General features: G+C 41.8%; 2 protein-coding genes across 3 annotated transcripts in view; one reads left to right on the forward strand and one right to left on the reverse strand.

Annotated features, from left to right (window-relative positions):
* The window catches only part of LOC117403985 (dedicator of cytokinesis protein 2-like), a 428344-nt gene that overhangs the window by 153155 nt on the left and 258705 nt on the right, over nucleotides 1-16484 (forward strand). The window lies entirely within an intron of this gene.
* Nucleotides 15076-16484, reverse strand: part of LOC131697403 (uncharacterized) — a 116724-nt gene continuing 115315 nt past the window's right edge. The window contains exon 4 of the mRNA XM_058985727.1: nucleotides 15076-15589. Coding sequence (XP_058841710.1) covers nucleotides 15394-15589 — 196 coding nt within the window. The 3' untranslated portion in view covers nucleotides 15076-15393. The remainder of the gene's footprint in view (nucleotides 15590-16484) is intronic.

Genomic DNA, 16484 nt, shown 5'->3' on the forward strand with positions numbered 1-16484 from the left:
GAGAGACAATCCGCTGCCTGGCTGTACAGTATATGTAAAACGTACGGGCAGAGGGACAATCCATCGCCTGTCTGTACAGTATATGTAAAACGTACGGGCAGAGAGACAATCCGCTGCCTGGCTGTACAGTATATGTAAAACGTACGGGCAGAGGGACAATCCATCGCCTGTCTGTACAGTATATGTAAAACGTACGGGCAGAGGGACAATCCATCGCCTGTCTGTACAGTATATGTAAAACGTACGGGCAGAGGGACAATCCATCGCCTGTCTGTACAGTATATGTAAAACGTACGGGCAGAGGGACAATCCATCGCCTGTCTGTACAGTATATGTAAAACGTACGGGCAGAGGGACAATCCATCGCCTGTCTGTACAGTATATGTAAAACGTACGGGCAGAGAGACAATCCGCTGCCTGGCTGTACAGTATATGTAAAACGTACGGGCAGAGGGACAATCCATCGCCTGTCTGTACAGTATATGTAAAACGTACGGGCAGAGAGACAATCCATCGCCTGGCTGTACAGTATATGTAAAACGTACGGGCAGAGAGACAATCCGCTGCCTGGCTGTACAGTATATGTAAAACGTACGGGCAGAGAGACAATCCGCTGCCTGGCTGTACAGTATATGTAAAACGTACGGGCAGAGAGACAATCCGCTGCCTGGCTGTACAGTATATGTAAAACGTACGGGCAGAGAGACAATCCGCTGCCTGGCTGTACAGTATATGTAAAACGTACGGGCAGACGTACAGAGGGACAGGTGGACAGATTTGTTCATATATACCCAGATTCTCAATTAATAATGTTGTTGTAGAATGCAGAGCAGCGCACAGGCAGACATTAAGTATTGTGGGGGAAAGTATTGTAAGCTTCAAAACTACTGAGAAACTTTTACTGTGTGAGAGTCATACAGTAGCCTTACCTGCAACCACGCAGAGAATCTGCATGTCCCCAGTGCTAGACAGTGCTTCCTTCAATCTTCATCCCATTACCATGCTATCCATGTGGGGTAGTAAACACATGCAGAATATTTTGACATCACAGAATGAGATATTCACACAAACAGAAAAAACCCACGCAGCTGTCTTATTAAAGCCTTCGAGTCAGGCTCAGAGAAATTCAATAGCTCGGGATTTGAGTTATTAAGGATCGTGTAATGGAGGCAAGCATACTGTATTGTTACGCGGAATGGGTTTTTATGACCTTCTCGACAAGCTTAAGTGAAGATTTAAGCACTACAGGAGTTGGCAGGATGTTGTTTATCTCCTTGCGTTCTATGGAAGCTTGTGCTCTGTCTTCACTGTGGTTTTAATTAAGTGGTGTTGCCTAACTCTATGTGAAATTGGTCACATAATCCAATTCTTACTGCAGAATTGTCAATAAGACATTTACAATCACAAACCCTCTAGAAATATTTACAATAAAACCCCTGTTAAGACCAGGGGCAGGTTATAAACACCAGGCTCATATAAACAAGCTTTGGCTGTATTACTGTTAAAGTTTCTTTCACAGGTGAAAAGAGGTGCTCATTAGTGTGCCGTGCTGACGAGGCATTCCTGACACATCATTAAAGAGGATCTAGCTACAGCAGCTAATGAAATGATTCCCTTAAAGGTGCCATTCACTATATGTATCGTTTTTAAAGAAGATGTTACAGTAAATATATTTACTGCAGTTTGTAAAGAATCATGTTACAGCACAGGCATTAATTTCCCTTTACTTTAAATATACATAAATAGTTATTGTGCCATACTTTGTTAGACATCTTCCATTGCCCTACTTTCTTGTAGTCCAGCACTTGCCCCCGCTTCTTTAATGCCTGTCATCACCAGTCAGCAACTGTGCCTGATTACTAACATGCTTTGAAGTGAAATGACCCTGGAAGTAAAACAATAACTGACGACCTGAAAGTAAATGCACAGCAGTGTATATGCACATAAATCCTGTTTATCACATATTCATAATCTCCGACCCATCATTGCAAAAAAAAAGAAGCAGTGCAAACTTGCTTCGACTCCTATTTAAAAGACAGAGTGGGTTTAAAGGTATGGCTCATTGACCAAATCAATAACAGACAAAACATGCATTCTGATGCCAGACAAGGAAATAGTTTGCAATGTTTTGCCATCGGTTCTCATAATCTCTTGAGTTTGGGGCGCATGTGTTGAAAGGGCTGGCAGTGCTATTGAGTGTGAGCGATGAGAGAGAGGGGGGAGGGGGGAGGGGAGGGATGCTGTCTGCAGTGAGATCTTCTTTGTGCCATGCTGTGGAAGTGCTGCTGCTCTGTGTGTATCAGGGGACACAGATTAACCGTGACCCGGTCACTCATGCTTCCTCTGAGGTTAAGAGCTGAAGTGGACTCGAATCAGTGGTGCACAGAGCAGCTATTCATCTCTGATTGTCAGTGCTAAAACACATTCCAAAAATATATAGTTGTATTTAGGCACAGGGATTGCACAATCACTTCACGTGCATTTAAAGTATGTAATAGTATGTGAGCACGGGATTGCACGAATTAGTTCATGTGCTGGGATTCAAGTGAATAATTAATTAGTAATTGAATCCCAGCACAACAGTATATATAGATGCATGTTTCACTCACTCGGGGTGGGGTGTTTGAACAGTATATATAGGTGCATGTTTCACTCACTCGGGGTGGGTGTTTGAACAGTATATATAGATGCATGTTTCACTCACTCGGGGTGGGTGTTTGAACAGTATATATAGATGCATGTTTCACTCACTCGGGGTGGGGTGTTTGAACAGTATATATAGATGCATGTTTCACTCACTCGGGGTGGGTGTTTGAACAGTATATATAGATGCATGTTTCACTCACTCGGGGTGGGGTGTTTGAACAGTATATATAGATGCATGTTTCACTCACTCGGGGTGGGTGTTTGAACAGTATATATAGATGCATGTTTCACTCACTCGGGGTGGGTGTTTGAACAGTATATATAGATGCATGTTTCACTCACTCGGGGTGGGTGTTTGAACAGTATATATAGATGCATGTTTCACTCACTCGGGGTGGGGTGTTTGAACAGTATATATAGATGCATGTTTCACTCACTCGGGGTGGGTGTTTGAACAGTATATATAGATGCATGTTTCACTCACTCGGGGTGGGTGTTTGAACAGTATATATAGATGCATGTTTCACTCACTCGGGGTGGGTGTTTGAACAGTATATATAGATGCATGTTTCACTCACTCGGGGTGGGTGTTTGAACAGTATATATAGATGCATGTTTCACTCACTCGGGGTGGGTGTTCGGTGAGTAGTGAACGAGAGAAAGAGGAGGAGTAAAATAAAGGATAATAATAATAATAATAATAATAATAATAATAATAATAATAATAATAATAATAATTGATAACAGTTGCTTTTGCGTGCTGGTAGGGCCAGCACAATACTCCAGGTCTGACGTCATCACTGTAACCTGCTTCTCACAGACCCATGTCAAGGTGAGGGTACTACTTTTGTGGGTGATGGGTGTAAGTTTGAATTAGGCTTGCTCCTTTTCAATGTTTCTGTTAAAGGGGATAATAAAATGCTGTATTAAATCACTCTAAGTATTTGACTGAGGTTTTTCATTGGAACACCATGAATCCTGGTAATACCTGGTTTCAGCGCTTTCAGTTTGTGAGTCATTTCTGACCAGCTGAGCTGATTTAGTGAGGTGAGATACTGGGACAGCAACAGGAAAGTGTCAGTCTTTGCTGAGGATTCCACAGGGAGCAAAGCATTCGCTGTGGCTGCAATTAAACAGGAACTCTATATTAACCAGGCCTCAGTTACAGTACCAGGAGCTGCAGAGCAATTAAAAAGGCAATTGCCTGTAATTTGCTCTGTTTCACAGTAATAGTGGTTAGATTGATTGATCAGTAACACTTTAAAAGAATGGCTGTACATGTATAATGCATTCCGGCTGACTCCCACAGGAATAACACCTGAATATCTCCTGCACTGCCTCTGAGTTTTGATGTCATTCATTCTGAATTCAGCCCTGTGAATTCCTGTGGATTTAATTACCTGCAGTCATTCCATCATTCTTTGTAACACATGCTGCTGATCACATTACTGGCTAGGTCGCACTTGTAAAAGAGATTTTAATCTCAATGTGCTTACCTAGTAAAATAAAGGGTTAAAACTAAAAAAAAGGTTAGGGGTGAGCCTAAGTTTAGGACAACACAATGAAATAATGCAATGACAGTTTCTGGCAATTATCACTTGGTCCTGATAATCTGTCATTCTCTGGCAGGTCCTAATAAATCTGTTGTTCACTGTGTGTCTGTGTGTATGTGTCTGTGTGTGTCTATGTGTATCTGTGTGTGTGTGTGTGTGTGTGTGTGTGTCTGTGTCTACAGCTATGGCCAAAAGCTTTGCCTGACCCTATAGAATTAATTAAAGTCGAATGAAACCTGCTGAATAATGTTACATTAACACATTGAATTGCATACTGCTTCGTAGCAGGGGTGTCATTTGCTATAGGGCAGGGGGGACAGTTGCTCCCCCCAGACCTTTGTTTGCCCCCCCCCCCCCAGACGATCTACATGACATGATGTCTTCCATTTGACCCCCCCGACACATAATATAATCGCATATAAGATGGTCGAAGTTTTCCTCCCAAACAAATAAAATATGTTTTTCAAACATCGTTCTTTTCTAATCTAACCTGGCTCTGGAATGAAGTCGGCCACGGTTGTCATGGTGATGTAATTGCTCGCGTGCGCTCAGAGTCTTAAGGTGTCGGCTGCATTCATTCATTTTGATTGATAGTTCATTGTTGTCCAGTGATTCTGTCGACAACACAGAATGGGGTTGCATGTTATTGTTTCTATAATGCAATGTTATTGATATCATGATGAGTCAAGGGGAAATGTCGGATATGTTTGCCACAGCAGGTGGAAAGCGAAAGAAATGAAACACAGGGAGACAACAAGGAGGGATTCACTTGCGGAAGAAATTATGAATATTGCTGATGCCCAGGTACAATCACTTAAGAAAAGGTACCATCGATTTTAAATGAGATTGAGGCTCATGCGTAGGGCTGTGCTGTGTGCTTTCGTTTTAAGGATTTATTTCTTTAACAGAATTTTGCCATATGTAAATGTTGATATTAGTTTGGCAAATGAAAAGTTCTTTTGAAATCTAACATGAAATACTGTACAGTAGTCTCTGGGTATAGGAACTGAGAGAACACTTCGCCTAAGAGAACACACTTGTGATGAAAGATTTTTCCCATTGTAAATGCTCTGCCTAAAGGAACAGGAACTTTGCTTAAAAGAATACCTTTTTGACACTGCTAGCGATTCGTACACAACTGATACAGTACTGTTTTGTAACCTGATAACTCATCATCATCAAACTTAAATTCAAATGGTTTATTCAGTCTTTTCAAATGTAACTTGCCATTGAGAGGCTCATTGATTGGTTTATGAAATCTCTCCAGAAATGCCATGTGGAAGGGTGGTGGACAGTTCACTGACACACACGGGAGACACAAGTTTTACTTCAAAACACCGCACTGGTGCCCAGTTTTATTATTTTGGATATTTTTCTTTTAGCCTGCAGAGGGCGCTGTTGTCTGTAGCCTGAGTACTGGCAACGGTACACAGGACCACAGAAATACCAATACTGGTAAACAGTTAAAAGCTGACACACTCACAGGTGCTCAAAATAATAATGAAAACAAAAGGTGAAATGAAAAGGGAAAATAAAACACAGTAATAAAACTACAATATAAAGGTGCTGCTTACGCAGTGTCTCCACTGCCGCTAAGCTGGTCAGCTCGGGATCTCCATCCTACACTGTTATACATAACCCAGCGCAGTACTTATGGGCTGAGCAATCCCCCAAGGCCCACCTCTCAGCCACTCAGAGAGAGGGAAAGCCAACACACGCTCTTCCCCACCTCTCCGTGTCACTGCCATGACTGACAGGCGGATCTAAGGGGCTGCTGCCCCCTTCCTGCAGTACCACGCATGCGCCAGATAGTCAGCACACCCCCCCCTCCCCGTTGCATGCCGTCATATCATTGCCTCGTTTTGTATCCTGATTTCCACGAGTGCACCTCATTGCTACAAAATGGCATGTAAGCAAACAGTGAAACGCGCCGCTGTTTCTTTTGCTACAAAAAGTTTGAAATTGTTCGAGCTCCTGAAAAAAACCTAAATCAGACACAAGTCACCGAGCAATGTGGTGTTTTCCGTTCTGGTGAGTTGCTTCACCATTCTGTTAAATAATTTTGTGCCTGTCTTGAATATTGCTCCTGTACAGGTATTCATAATTAATCTAGAGCAACTGCAGTATTTTTTGACGTGTGTAGGGATGCTGTGTAATTTAGTTTGACAGTTAGTTCATTAATGTTAGTTTGTCTGTTACTTTATTATTATAGTTTATTAACATACACTTGCATATGGCTTTCTTTGTGACTGTGTATGTGTGTGACTGTTTGTGTGAGTGTCTGTGTGTGTGACTGGGTGTCTGTGTGTGTGTGAGTGTGTGTGTGTTTCTGAGTGTATGACTGTGTCTGTGTGTGTGTGTTTCTGTGTGTGTGTGACTGGGTGTCTGGGTGTCTGTGTGTGTGTCTGTGTCTGTGAGTGTGTGTGTGTGTGTGTGTTTCTGTGTGTGTATCTGTGTGTAGGTGTATGTCTGCTTTCGTTTTCTTTTTCATGTATTTTCTTTCGAATGCAATACAACAGCTGCCCACTTTCCTGTCCTAGGATGGCTTTTTTTTTTATAATTGTATAATCTTATACCCTGCCGTAAATGTGCAGGATATTCTTAAATGATGCGCTTTGTAGATACTGAAATATGTGCTGCAGGTGATGGAAGATGTGTTGAATGCTGTAAGAGTGAAATCCACACCCGTTTGTTTTTATTTGGTAAAAGTCAGCATATATTGTTCATAAAAAGAAAGCAGAATATTTAATCAAATGTAAAATGTTCAAACCTCAATAAAACAGATCAGCAGTGAGACCATTCTTACAAAGTCCAAAAATGTACATAAAAATAGATAGATAGTATGTCGACCTAATACCCAGTGAGGTCCTGTCGAAATAAAAAGGGTGGAACCCACATATAAAAAGAAATGACATATTGAAATGAAAATGTAATAATATGGGTCGCAGGGGCATTCAGGGAGACATGGTTTCTTCCATCTGAAGTCTCCTATTAGATAAAAATGTCTTTGCCTCCTTCTTAAAAACATTCCTGCTGTTCAAACTCTTCATATGGTTTGGGAGTGAATTCCAGATCTGTGTGCCAGTGAAATAAGAGCTATCCATAGCTGAACTGTTTAGCATTGGCACAACACAGTTATAAATACTATTCCTAGTAGAATGACTATGCTGTTCTACTACTCTCTTGAAATTGTTGTGTAAATAATTACTTGATAAATTCTTATGAATTTTGAAAACATGATTTAGTTTTAACGGATTGACTCGTTGACATTGAGAAGTCTAATACTAATCAATTCTTTCTGTCCAATATGTGACCCTGAGTCCCTGTCTTTTATAAAGAGAATTACTTTATTTTGTGCCTCTTGTTACTTATTCTTCAGTGTTTGGGTAAGGCCTGAATACCAAGATGAACAAGAGTAGTCACCTGGTGTGCAAAAAAAAACAAAAAACTAAAAAAAGAATGAAATAAGAAAGAAAGAACGACCCCTTCTCGTCAAAATGTTTGTCAAAGAAGTTTACTAGTTTCTTATTTGTATTTATGATTGAGTGCCTTATAGTTATGGATTAAACAAGGAAACTGCTGCTCTGTGTGTGTGTGTGTGTGTGCGCGCGCGCGTGTATGTGTGTGTGTGCCCGTGTGTGTGCATGTGTGTGTGCGTGCGCATGTGCGTGCGCGTGTGCGTGCGCGTGTGCGTGTGTGTGCGTTGAGATCAAAGCACATTTTTACTGATTAAAAATATACTTCTTTGCAGGATCTATACTTGATAAGACTTGTGAATATATTCATGCAGTATATACTGCGATGCTTTCAAGATGTTTCTGGCTTCTGCTGAAAGTATCCTGACAGGTAAAGGCTATTGCTTCTAAAGTGAGGAAGAGTTTCAGTCTTTTGATTTCTTACAAATGATATCCCTGCTGGAGCCCAATTTAGAAGATGCTTGTGCTCTACCTTTCATGACTTGCTCTCTCAATAAGGAAACATTGGAATTAAAATTCAGAACCAGTACACTCAACCCATTAGACAAGACAGATTTGGAACAACACATTACAGCTTTACATTTCTGTCTGCCCCTTACTGTGACTGCTCAAGTACACAGTGTGGAGCTCATGGAAATTCACACTCACTGTTACCCGGGTCCATGCTGCTCATTGAAGTTGCACAGTACAGTATGGATGCAGGGTTAGTGAGGTAGCAGCCCCTCAGCTCTAAAGAGAACATGGCCAACTGCCCCCACAGATCCTCAACTGGACCACTTAACCACACTTCCTCCCAGTCTCTCAGCTCTAACCACTAGACCACACTGCCTCCGTTCTCTCTGTCTCTCAGCTCTAACCACTAGACCACACTGCCTCCTTCTCTCTCAGTCTCTCAGCTCTAACCACTAGACCACATTGCCTCCCTTCTCTCTGTCTCTCAGCTCTAACCACTAGACCACACTGCCTCCTTCTCTCTCAGTCTCTCAGCTCTAACCACTAGACCACACTGCCTCCCTTATCTTTGTCTCTCAGCTCTAACCACTAGACCACACTGCCTCCTTCTCTCTCAGTCTCTCAGCTCTAACCACTAGACCACACTGCCTCCCTTCTCTCTGTCTCTCAGCTCTAACCACTAGACCACACTGCCTCCCTTCTCTCTGTCTCTCAGCTCTAACCACTAGACCACACTGCCTCCCTTCTCTCTGTCTCTCAGCTCTAACCACTAGACCACACTGCCTCCTTCTCTCTCTGTCTCTCAGCTCTAACCACTAGACCACACTGCCTCCCTTCTCTCTGTCTCTCAGCTCTAACCACTAGACCACACTGCCTCCCTTCTCTCTCAGTCTCTCAGCTCTAACCACTAGACCACACTGCCTCCCTTCTCTCTGTCTCTCAGCTCTAACCACTAGACCACACTGCCTCCCTTCTCTCTGTCTCTCAGCTCTAACCACTAGACCACACTGCCTCCCTTCTCTTTGTCTCTCAGCTCTAACCACTAGACCATGCTGTCTCCCAGCCGCTAAGCCTTAACCACTAGAGTACACTGCTGCCTTCCCTGCCACCCTCAGCTCTAACCACTAAACCACATTGCCTCTTTCCCAGTCCTCATCTCTAACCACAACACCACACTGCCTCCCTCCCAGTCCCTCAGCTGTAACCACTAGACCACACTGTCTTCCAGTCTCTCAGTCCTCTTTGTTAATATTGTCTAATTAGTTAATAGACGCACTGAATGATTAAGCAACTCAGATCCCACTTGTGCAATTCAAGGTTTTGCCTTCCCTGTGTGGGTAGGACTATGGGGGAGGTAATTGCTCAGGAAACAGTCAGACAGGCTGGGACTACAGTAACGCTGCCTCCAGATTCCTGAATGATGAATTGTGTGTGAAAAGTTTCTCTCAATCAGAAGTACAGCTATGGACAAAGGTTTTGCATCGCCTTATAGAATTAACTCATTTTGCTTCATGAAGTCGAACGAAACCTGCTGAATAACGTTAACCTATTGAATTACAAACCACTTTGTTGTTTTCTATATACTGGCAGTTTGAAATCTTGCATGAAATACTATTTTGCTTCCAGTAGACTTTTGCAATACCATGTTGTAGTGTCCTTGATTACATGATGTTAAATAAAAGATCTAAATTATGTTCAGATCTTTTTCTTTTTTTATTATGTCTCAGTCCTAAACTTCTATGTGATGCAGACCTTGTGGCCTTAGCTATACACATTACTGTATGAACACCCCAGGACAAGGTAGGTAATATACGGTAGTCCTTCCTGTGTGGTCAGTTTTAACTGTGTAGTAAAGCACAGGGATAAAGCTGTACACATTACTGTATGAACACCCCAGGACAAGGTAGGTAATATACGGTAGTCCTTCCTGTTAGCTTCCTGTGTGGTCAGTTTTAACTGTGTAGTAAAGCACAGGGATAACACTGTACACATTACTGTATGAACACCACAGGACAAGATAGGTAATATACGGTAGTCCTTCCTGTGTGGTCAGTTTTAACTGTGTAGTAAGGCATTGGGATAGATATCACTATGCTGTGGTACTGTAGCTAAACCCAGTATACTGTACTGTAGCTACAGAACCACAGGGTCAAATAGCCAAAACAAGGTCCAGGAAATGGAAATACAGAAGTACCTGTGGAATTGCAGGATCTCCAGACCAACATATGCCTGGTCTGCATGGCATCTTAAAGAAACAAGGAGAATTACCAGAGGAGATTTGTGACAAATCAGCAAAGACAGGAGATGCCCCTGCTGACTGCCAGATTGTTGTATTGATATTTAAGAGGGAAGATGAGGCAGAGCAGGGACATTAGAGACCTATCATTCTCACCTCCATAACATGTCAGGTCATGGAATCATGCATGCGAGGGAACCTAGAGGGACTGTCTTTATCATCACCGGCGTTATAGCAGGCAGAACATGACACTCCTGTCTGACTAACCTCTGCTCTTCAAGAATGGATAAAAGTCCAGCGATGAGTAACCAGACTAATCCTGGGGCTAACAGTTATGAGCAGGGATGCTAGTTCTCAGCAATATATAATAATAATATTTTTAATATATATTGCGCCTTTCATAGTGGACCACCATCACAAAGTGCTTTACAGAGCTAGGCTGTGGACTGTGCATTATATGCAGTGTCACTTACAACAGGACATTGATTTAACATCTTATCCGCAGGACGGAGCACAAGGAGGTTAAGTGACTTGCTCAGGGTCACAGTGAGTCAGTCAGTGGCAGAGGTGGGTTTGAACCGGTGACCTTCTGGTTACAAGCCAGGGACTTTAACCACTGGACCACAAACTAAAAAAAAATTGTTTTTCTGTGATTAATGTAAAATGCTAACATTTCCCCAAACCCAGTATTGATAACCAGGCTATCTACTTAAATAGCAATGTACACAGGGTGTGGTTATTGATACAAAGCTAATTCACTGTTTTTATTGGTTATTGAGACAAAGCTAATTCATTGTTGTTATTGGTTATTGATACAAAGCTAATTCACTGTTGTTATTGGTTATTGATACAAAGCTAATTCACTGTTGTTATTGGTTATTGATACAAAGCTAATTCACTGTTGTTATTGGTTATTGATACAAAACTAATTCACTGTTGTTATTGGTTATTGATACAAAGCTAATTCACTGTTGTTATTGGTTATTGATACAAAGCTAATTCACTGTTGTTATTGGTTGTATTGATTTTACAAAAAGAAAAAGAAACTTCAAAAAACAAAAACAATTACTGTTTTTTTTTTCCTATGGAGTGTAAAAACAAAAGAGAACCTTTGTTTTTCCTCGCTATTTTGCATCAAACAGATTGCTAGCAACCCTGGTTATTATTGAAGGATATATAAAATCAGGGCTTCATTTATGCCAGAGAGCACCAGATCCCAGATCCGGTACCTTATTGCCTGACAGGCACGAATGAAGCAGTTTGCAAATGATGACCCTTAGGAATTATTACTTTGTTGTTGCAAAAATAACTGTATATACATAACATGTACAATACAAACCCTGCATTCCTGTTCCAAGAATGGAATGCCAAAACCTGCATTCCTGTTCCAAGAATGGAATGCCAAAACCTGCATTCCTGTTCCAAGAATGGAATGCCAAAACCCTACATTCCTGTTCCAAGAATGGAATGCCAAAACCTGCATTCCTGTTCCAAGAATGGAATGCCAAAACCCTACATTCCTGTTCCAAAAATGGAATGCCAAAACCTGCATTCCTGTTCCAAGAATGGAATGCCAAAACCTGCATTCCTGTTCCAAGAATGGAATGCCAAAACCCTACATTCCTGTTCCAAGAATGGAATGCCAAAACCTGCATTCCTGTTCCAAGAATGGAATGCCAAAACCCTACATTCCTGTTCCAAAAATGGAATGCCAAAACCTGCATTCCTGTTCCAAGAATGGAATGCCAAAACCTGCATTCCTGTTCCAAGAATGGAATGCCAAAACCTACATTCCTGTTCCAATAATGGAATGCCAAAACCTACATTCCTGTTCCAAGAATGGAATGCCAAAACCTGCATTCCTGTTCCAAGAATGGAATGCCAAAACCTGCATTCCTGTTCCAAGAATGGAATGCCAAAACCCTACATTCCTGTTCCAAAAATGGAATGCCAAAACCTACATTCCTGTTCCAAGAATGGAATGCCAAAACCTACATTCCTGTTCCAAGAATGGAATGCCAAAACCTACATTCCTGTTCCAAGAATGGAATGACAAACCCTGCATTCCTGTTCCAAGAATGGAATGCCAAAACCTGCATTCCTGTTCCAAGAATGGAATGCCAAAACATACATTCCTTTTCCAAGAATGGAATGCCAAAACCTACATTCCTGTTCCAAGAATGGAATGCCAAAACCTACATTCCTGTTCCAAGAATGGAATGCCAAAACCTACATTCCTGTTCCAAGAATGGAATGCCAAAAGTGTTCGGTAACAATATATTTTAGGGTGCAACAGTGCCGATCCACAAGCAGATGAGAACTTGAAGCATATATGCAAGCTACTGTAAATCCAGGTCAGTACATCAGGTCTAGAAACAACGATGCTGTCCCTCTTCCTTCATTAGAAGATCTGCTACCTGTGTTTTTATTTATTATTTGAATGAAAGATAGAAATTCCCAAATGAGATCTGATAACAATTCATAACAGGCTGATCTTTCACCATCTGTTTTATAAATACAAATTATTCTTCAGGATAACAAATAATGTTATAATGTTCCATAACTTTACCAGATCGCATACTGTTTGTAATTGCACTTGTATTATCTTCCCATTGCAATCCTTACAAAATGCAGCTCAATTGCAAATGAAAGATAGCTTTCATTAACTTGTGAATCTTTGTTGGACCTCGTGTTGGGTAAACATTCCCTCGTTTGTTCCTCTTTCTGTACATTTGTCTGTTACCCTTAGACAGTATTCGGGTTGGCGTCAGTGGTTTTCTCACTAATGAGCTGCTTGCTGGAAAGATGTAAGCTCTTCAGAATCTTTCAGATTGTTTGGTTGTTAGGAGGTGAATTACTATTGAAATTACAATTGAGCCTGTAGGAGTGAAAAACCTAATGAGACCGTGTTTGATCCAAAGAGTTGAAAGGCGAACACACACATCTGCTAAAATTAAAATAATACATACTCTGAATGAAAGATCATTACATTGAAATGAATACGTGTGGAGAAAAGGCAGATGTGGAGAGTTGCATATTTGTAGAGAATTGTGCAGTATTTAATTTTCTGGCCTGGTTGAGTCTTCTACCTGCAACCCTGCACTCTAACCACTGAGCTACTCAAACCCACTGCCTTCCCTACTGCAGCCCAGAACTCTAACCACTGAGCTACTCAAACCCACTGCCTTCCCCACTGCAGCCCACAACTCTAACCACTGAGCTACTCAAACCCACTGCCTTCCCCACTGCAGCCCACCACTCTAACCACTGAGCTACTCAAACCCACTGCCTTCCCTGCAGCCCAGAACTCTAACCACTGAGCTACTCAAACCCACTGCCTTCCACACTGCAGCCCAGAACTCTAACCACTGAGCTACTCAAACCTACTGCCTTCCACAGTGCAGCCCAGAACTCTAACCACTGAGCTATTCAAACCCACTGCCTTCCACACTGCAGCCCAGAACTCTAACCAATTAACTACTCAAGGTAATTATCGTCCACTGGGCAGTAGACAAGCAGTAAAATATTGAGCGTAAAATACTTTTCTTGTACATGAGACGTGGAGAAGCTTCTTGATATTAAAGTCTCTTTCCTGCACTCCCGTGTACTCACGTCTTCAGCCTGAGAGCTCTTCATTCTCAGTGAGTGCTGGGGGGAGAACACAATGTTCCATGTACAACTCTGCTTACAGTGGCATAGTTAGTTGAAATATGAGGATTGTCTAAAACATAATAATTTAATGATATTGAAAAATAAATGTAAAACAAAGAAACATTAGTCTTTCCTCGAATAATTAACATGATATATGCAGAATATTGTATAGGGTGCTGTATGATAAAAAGCTGCCATCCACCACATGGGAGTTCACTTTTCCACAAGTAGCCTTTTTGGCTGTTCTGACCATAAGTGCGTGAAAATGGTCTTGTCCCTTATTGAACCTGTATTGTAAGGGGCAGTGTTGTGTGAAGACGAGCCTGGCTCTTCAAGATGCTCGCTTGCGGTATGTGTGGTCGCCAGTTCAAACCCAGCCTCCTCCCTGTTACAAATACATGCAGGCATAGATGCTACATACATACATACTGGTCATGCAAAAGGTTCGGCAAAGCCTCTGTTCACAGTAATTGTTGGTGTTGTTTTACTGGCCTCTGTAGTGTGAGTGCTGAGTGCCCTGTACAATAGGACAATCCAGTAGAAAAATAGACATTTCACAAAGCATATGAGAAGCGTGAGTCCACTAAAATGTACCTGTTCTGTACGGCACATTCTGGGCTGGTCTTCTGCTACATGCTGTCTGTCAGCTTGCTGGTCCTCTTGTGTAATATGGAGATGTTTTGTGTCGTAGGGGATGTTGTAAACTCTGTTTAGTTGTTTAGCTATTCTAATGCAGTGGTTTATTTAATGTGTTGGCACTGATACCATAGTAAAAGCACAGCCCAATGTAATAAAGAATTGCACGGTAAAGCACAGGTCAGCATTGTAAAGCCCAGGGAGGAATGGTAAAGCATATTAAAAACACAGCATAGCACCGTCAACGATGGTGAATGTGTTGTATAACAATAAGAAAGCATGAGGGGAGAACTGGAAAATGAACGTGCAAATCAGTGTGGTAACCTTTCATAAGGGTAAGTGCAGGAGAGCAATGATAACCTTCATCTCTACAAATGAATTTCACTCTACCCAACAAACACAAGAGCAATGGCATTAAAACCTGTGTAATAAAATACTTTATAGATCCGTTTATTCCATGGTTTGAAATAGAGCATTCACAAACTGCTAGAATTCTCTGTTATTTACAATAGTTGTTAGTAATTGATTTTCACAGCTGTAATAATAATTCATTTTAAAAATAGAAAAGCTGGTGTTCACCAAACCCTCGCTTCCCTGTGCTGATGAAAAGTCCCGGATAGCGATCCCACCCCATTCCAGCAGGAGCTTTTGTTAAGTTTGCTTTTGTCTTTATTTCACCCTGTACCCTCAGAAGGGGGTCTTTATTTATTTATTTTTCAATCCCATTGTTCATTGTCTTGGTTCACAAAAACCAGAAACATTTGCGTTTGGACTTTTTGGACTCCATCTTGGTGGCGGGCGTGGGTTTGGGCACTGGGGAGTCTTCTTGCCGACTGGCAGTCGAGCTCGTCAGAGGAGAGCTCTGGCTGGACTCCAGATCAACGACCCTCCATGTCCTCTGGAACTGACCCTCCTGCAGCCTGAAGTCGTGCTCCACACTGTGAACAAAGAAACAGACAACATCACTCATCAGAACAAAGCAACACAAGACAATTTACAAACGAGATGAGGCCATTTGGCCTGTAAACACTTGTCCGGTTCCTACATAATTAGCTGAATCATCTCAAAATAGTGTCAAGTTGGGTCTTGAAAGTTCGCAATGATTCAGCATCAACAATATGCCAAGGTAACCCATTCCATACCCTTAACATTTACACAACAAACTCCAGAAACTGCTGTTTTGTTACTACCTTTTGTAACAGATAATGCAGACCCCTGATTCACTCAATCTGTTCCGTTTGTACAGTGGTTAAGTTGTGTGTCTCGGAAATACGGAGGGAACAGGCCTCTGCCCAGCCCACTCTACTAACTGTGCATCCAACTCCCCTCGCGCTTCCACAATGTAAAGCCATATAGATACATGAAGATCATCATTACAATGAATACATGAAAGAAATCATTCATGACTAGTGATACCATTTGCTGATTCTCTATCGTTCTGTGGTTTTCCACTTCCAAGGCACGCAGATTTAATTAACACAAGTGCTGACACTAGGGTACCAATAATGGTAGCCCTAGTCTCACATTTAATAAACAAAACAAAGCAAAACAAAGGTAAAAATAAAAGTTTGCCACACAAGGCGAGCACTAGCCTCACTAAGAAACGTCCCGCTCCAGGAACCTACAACACTACAAAAACCCTCTCTGTACACTGGGATCAAGCTCCCCTAAACTAACCTACTTCCTGAAGTCCCGGCATCCTCATGGAGACTCCTGCCTCTTCAAACAGCCTGGGCTGGGCAACGCCTTCACGAGCGCTGTTTGTGTGGCGCAGACCCATTTCCTTTATTGTTATCATTGTTTGCAAATTAAATGTTTTGCAAGTTAAAGGTT

The sequence above is a fragment of the Acipenser ruthenus genome, chromosome 2, assembly GCF_902713425.1.
Source record: "Acipenser ruthenus chromosome 2, fAciRut3.2 maternal haplotype, whole genome shotgun sequence".
Taxonomy (NCBI): Eukaryota; Metazoa; Chordata; class Actinopteri; order Acipenseriformes; family Acipenseridae; genus Acipenser; species Acipenser ruthenus.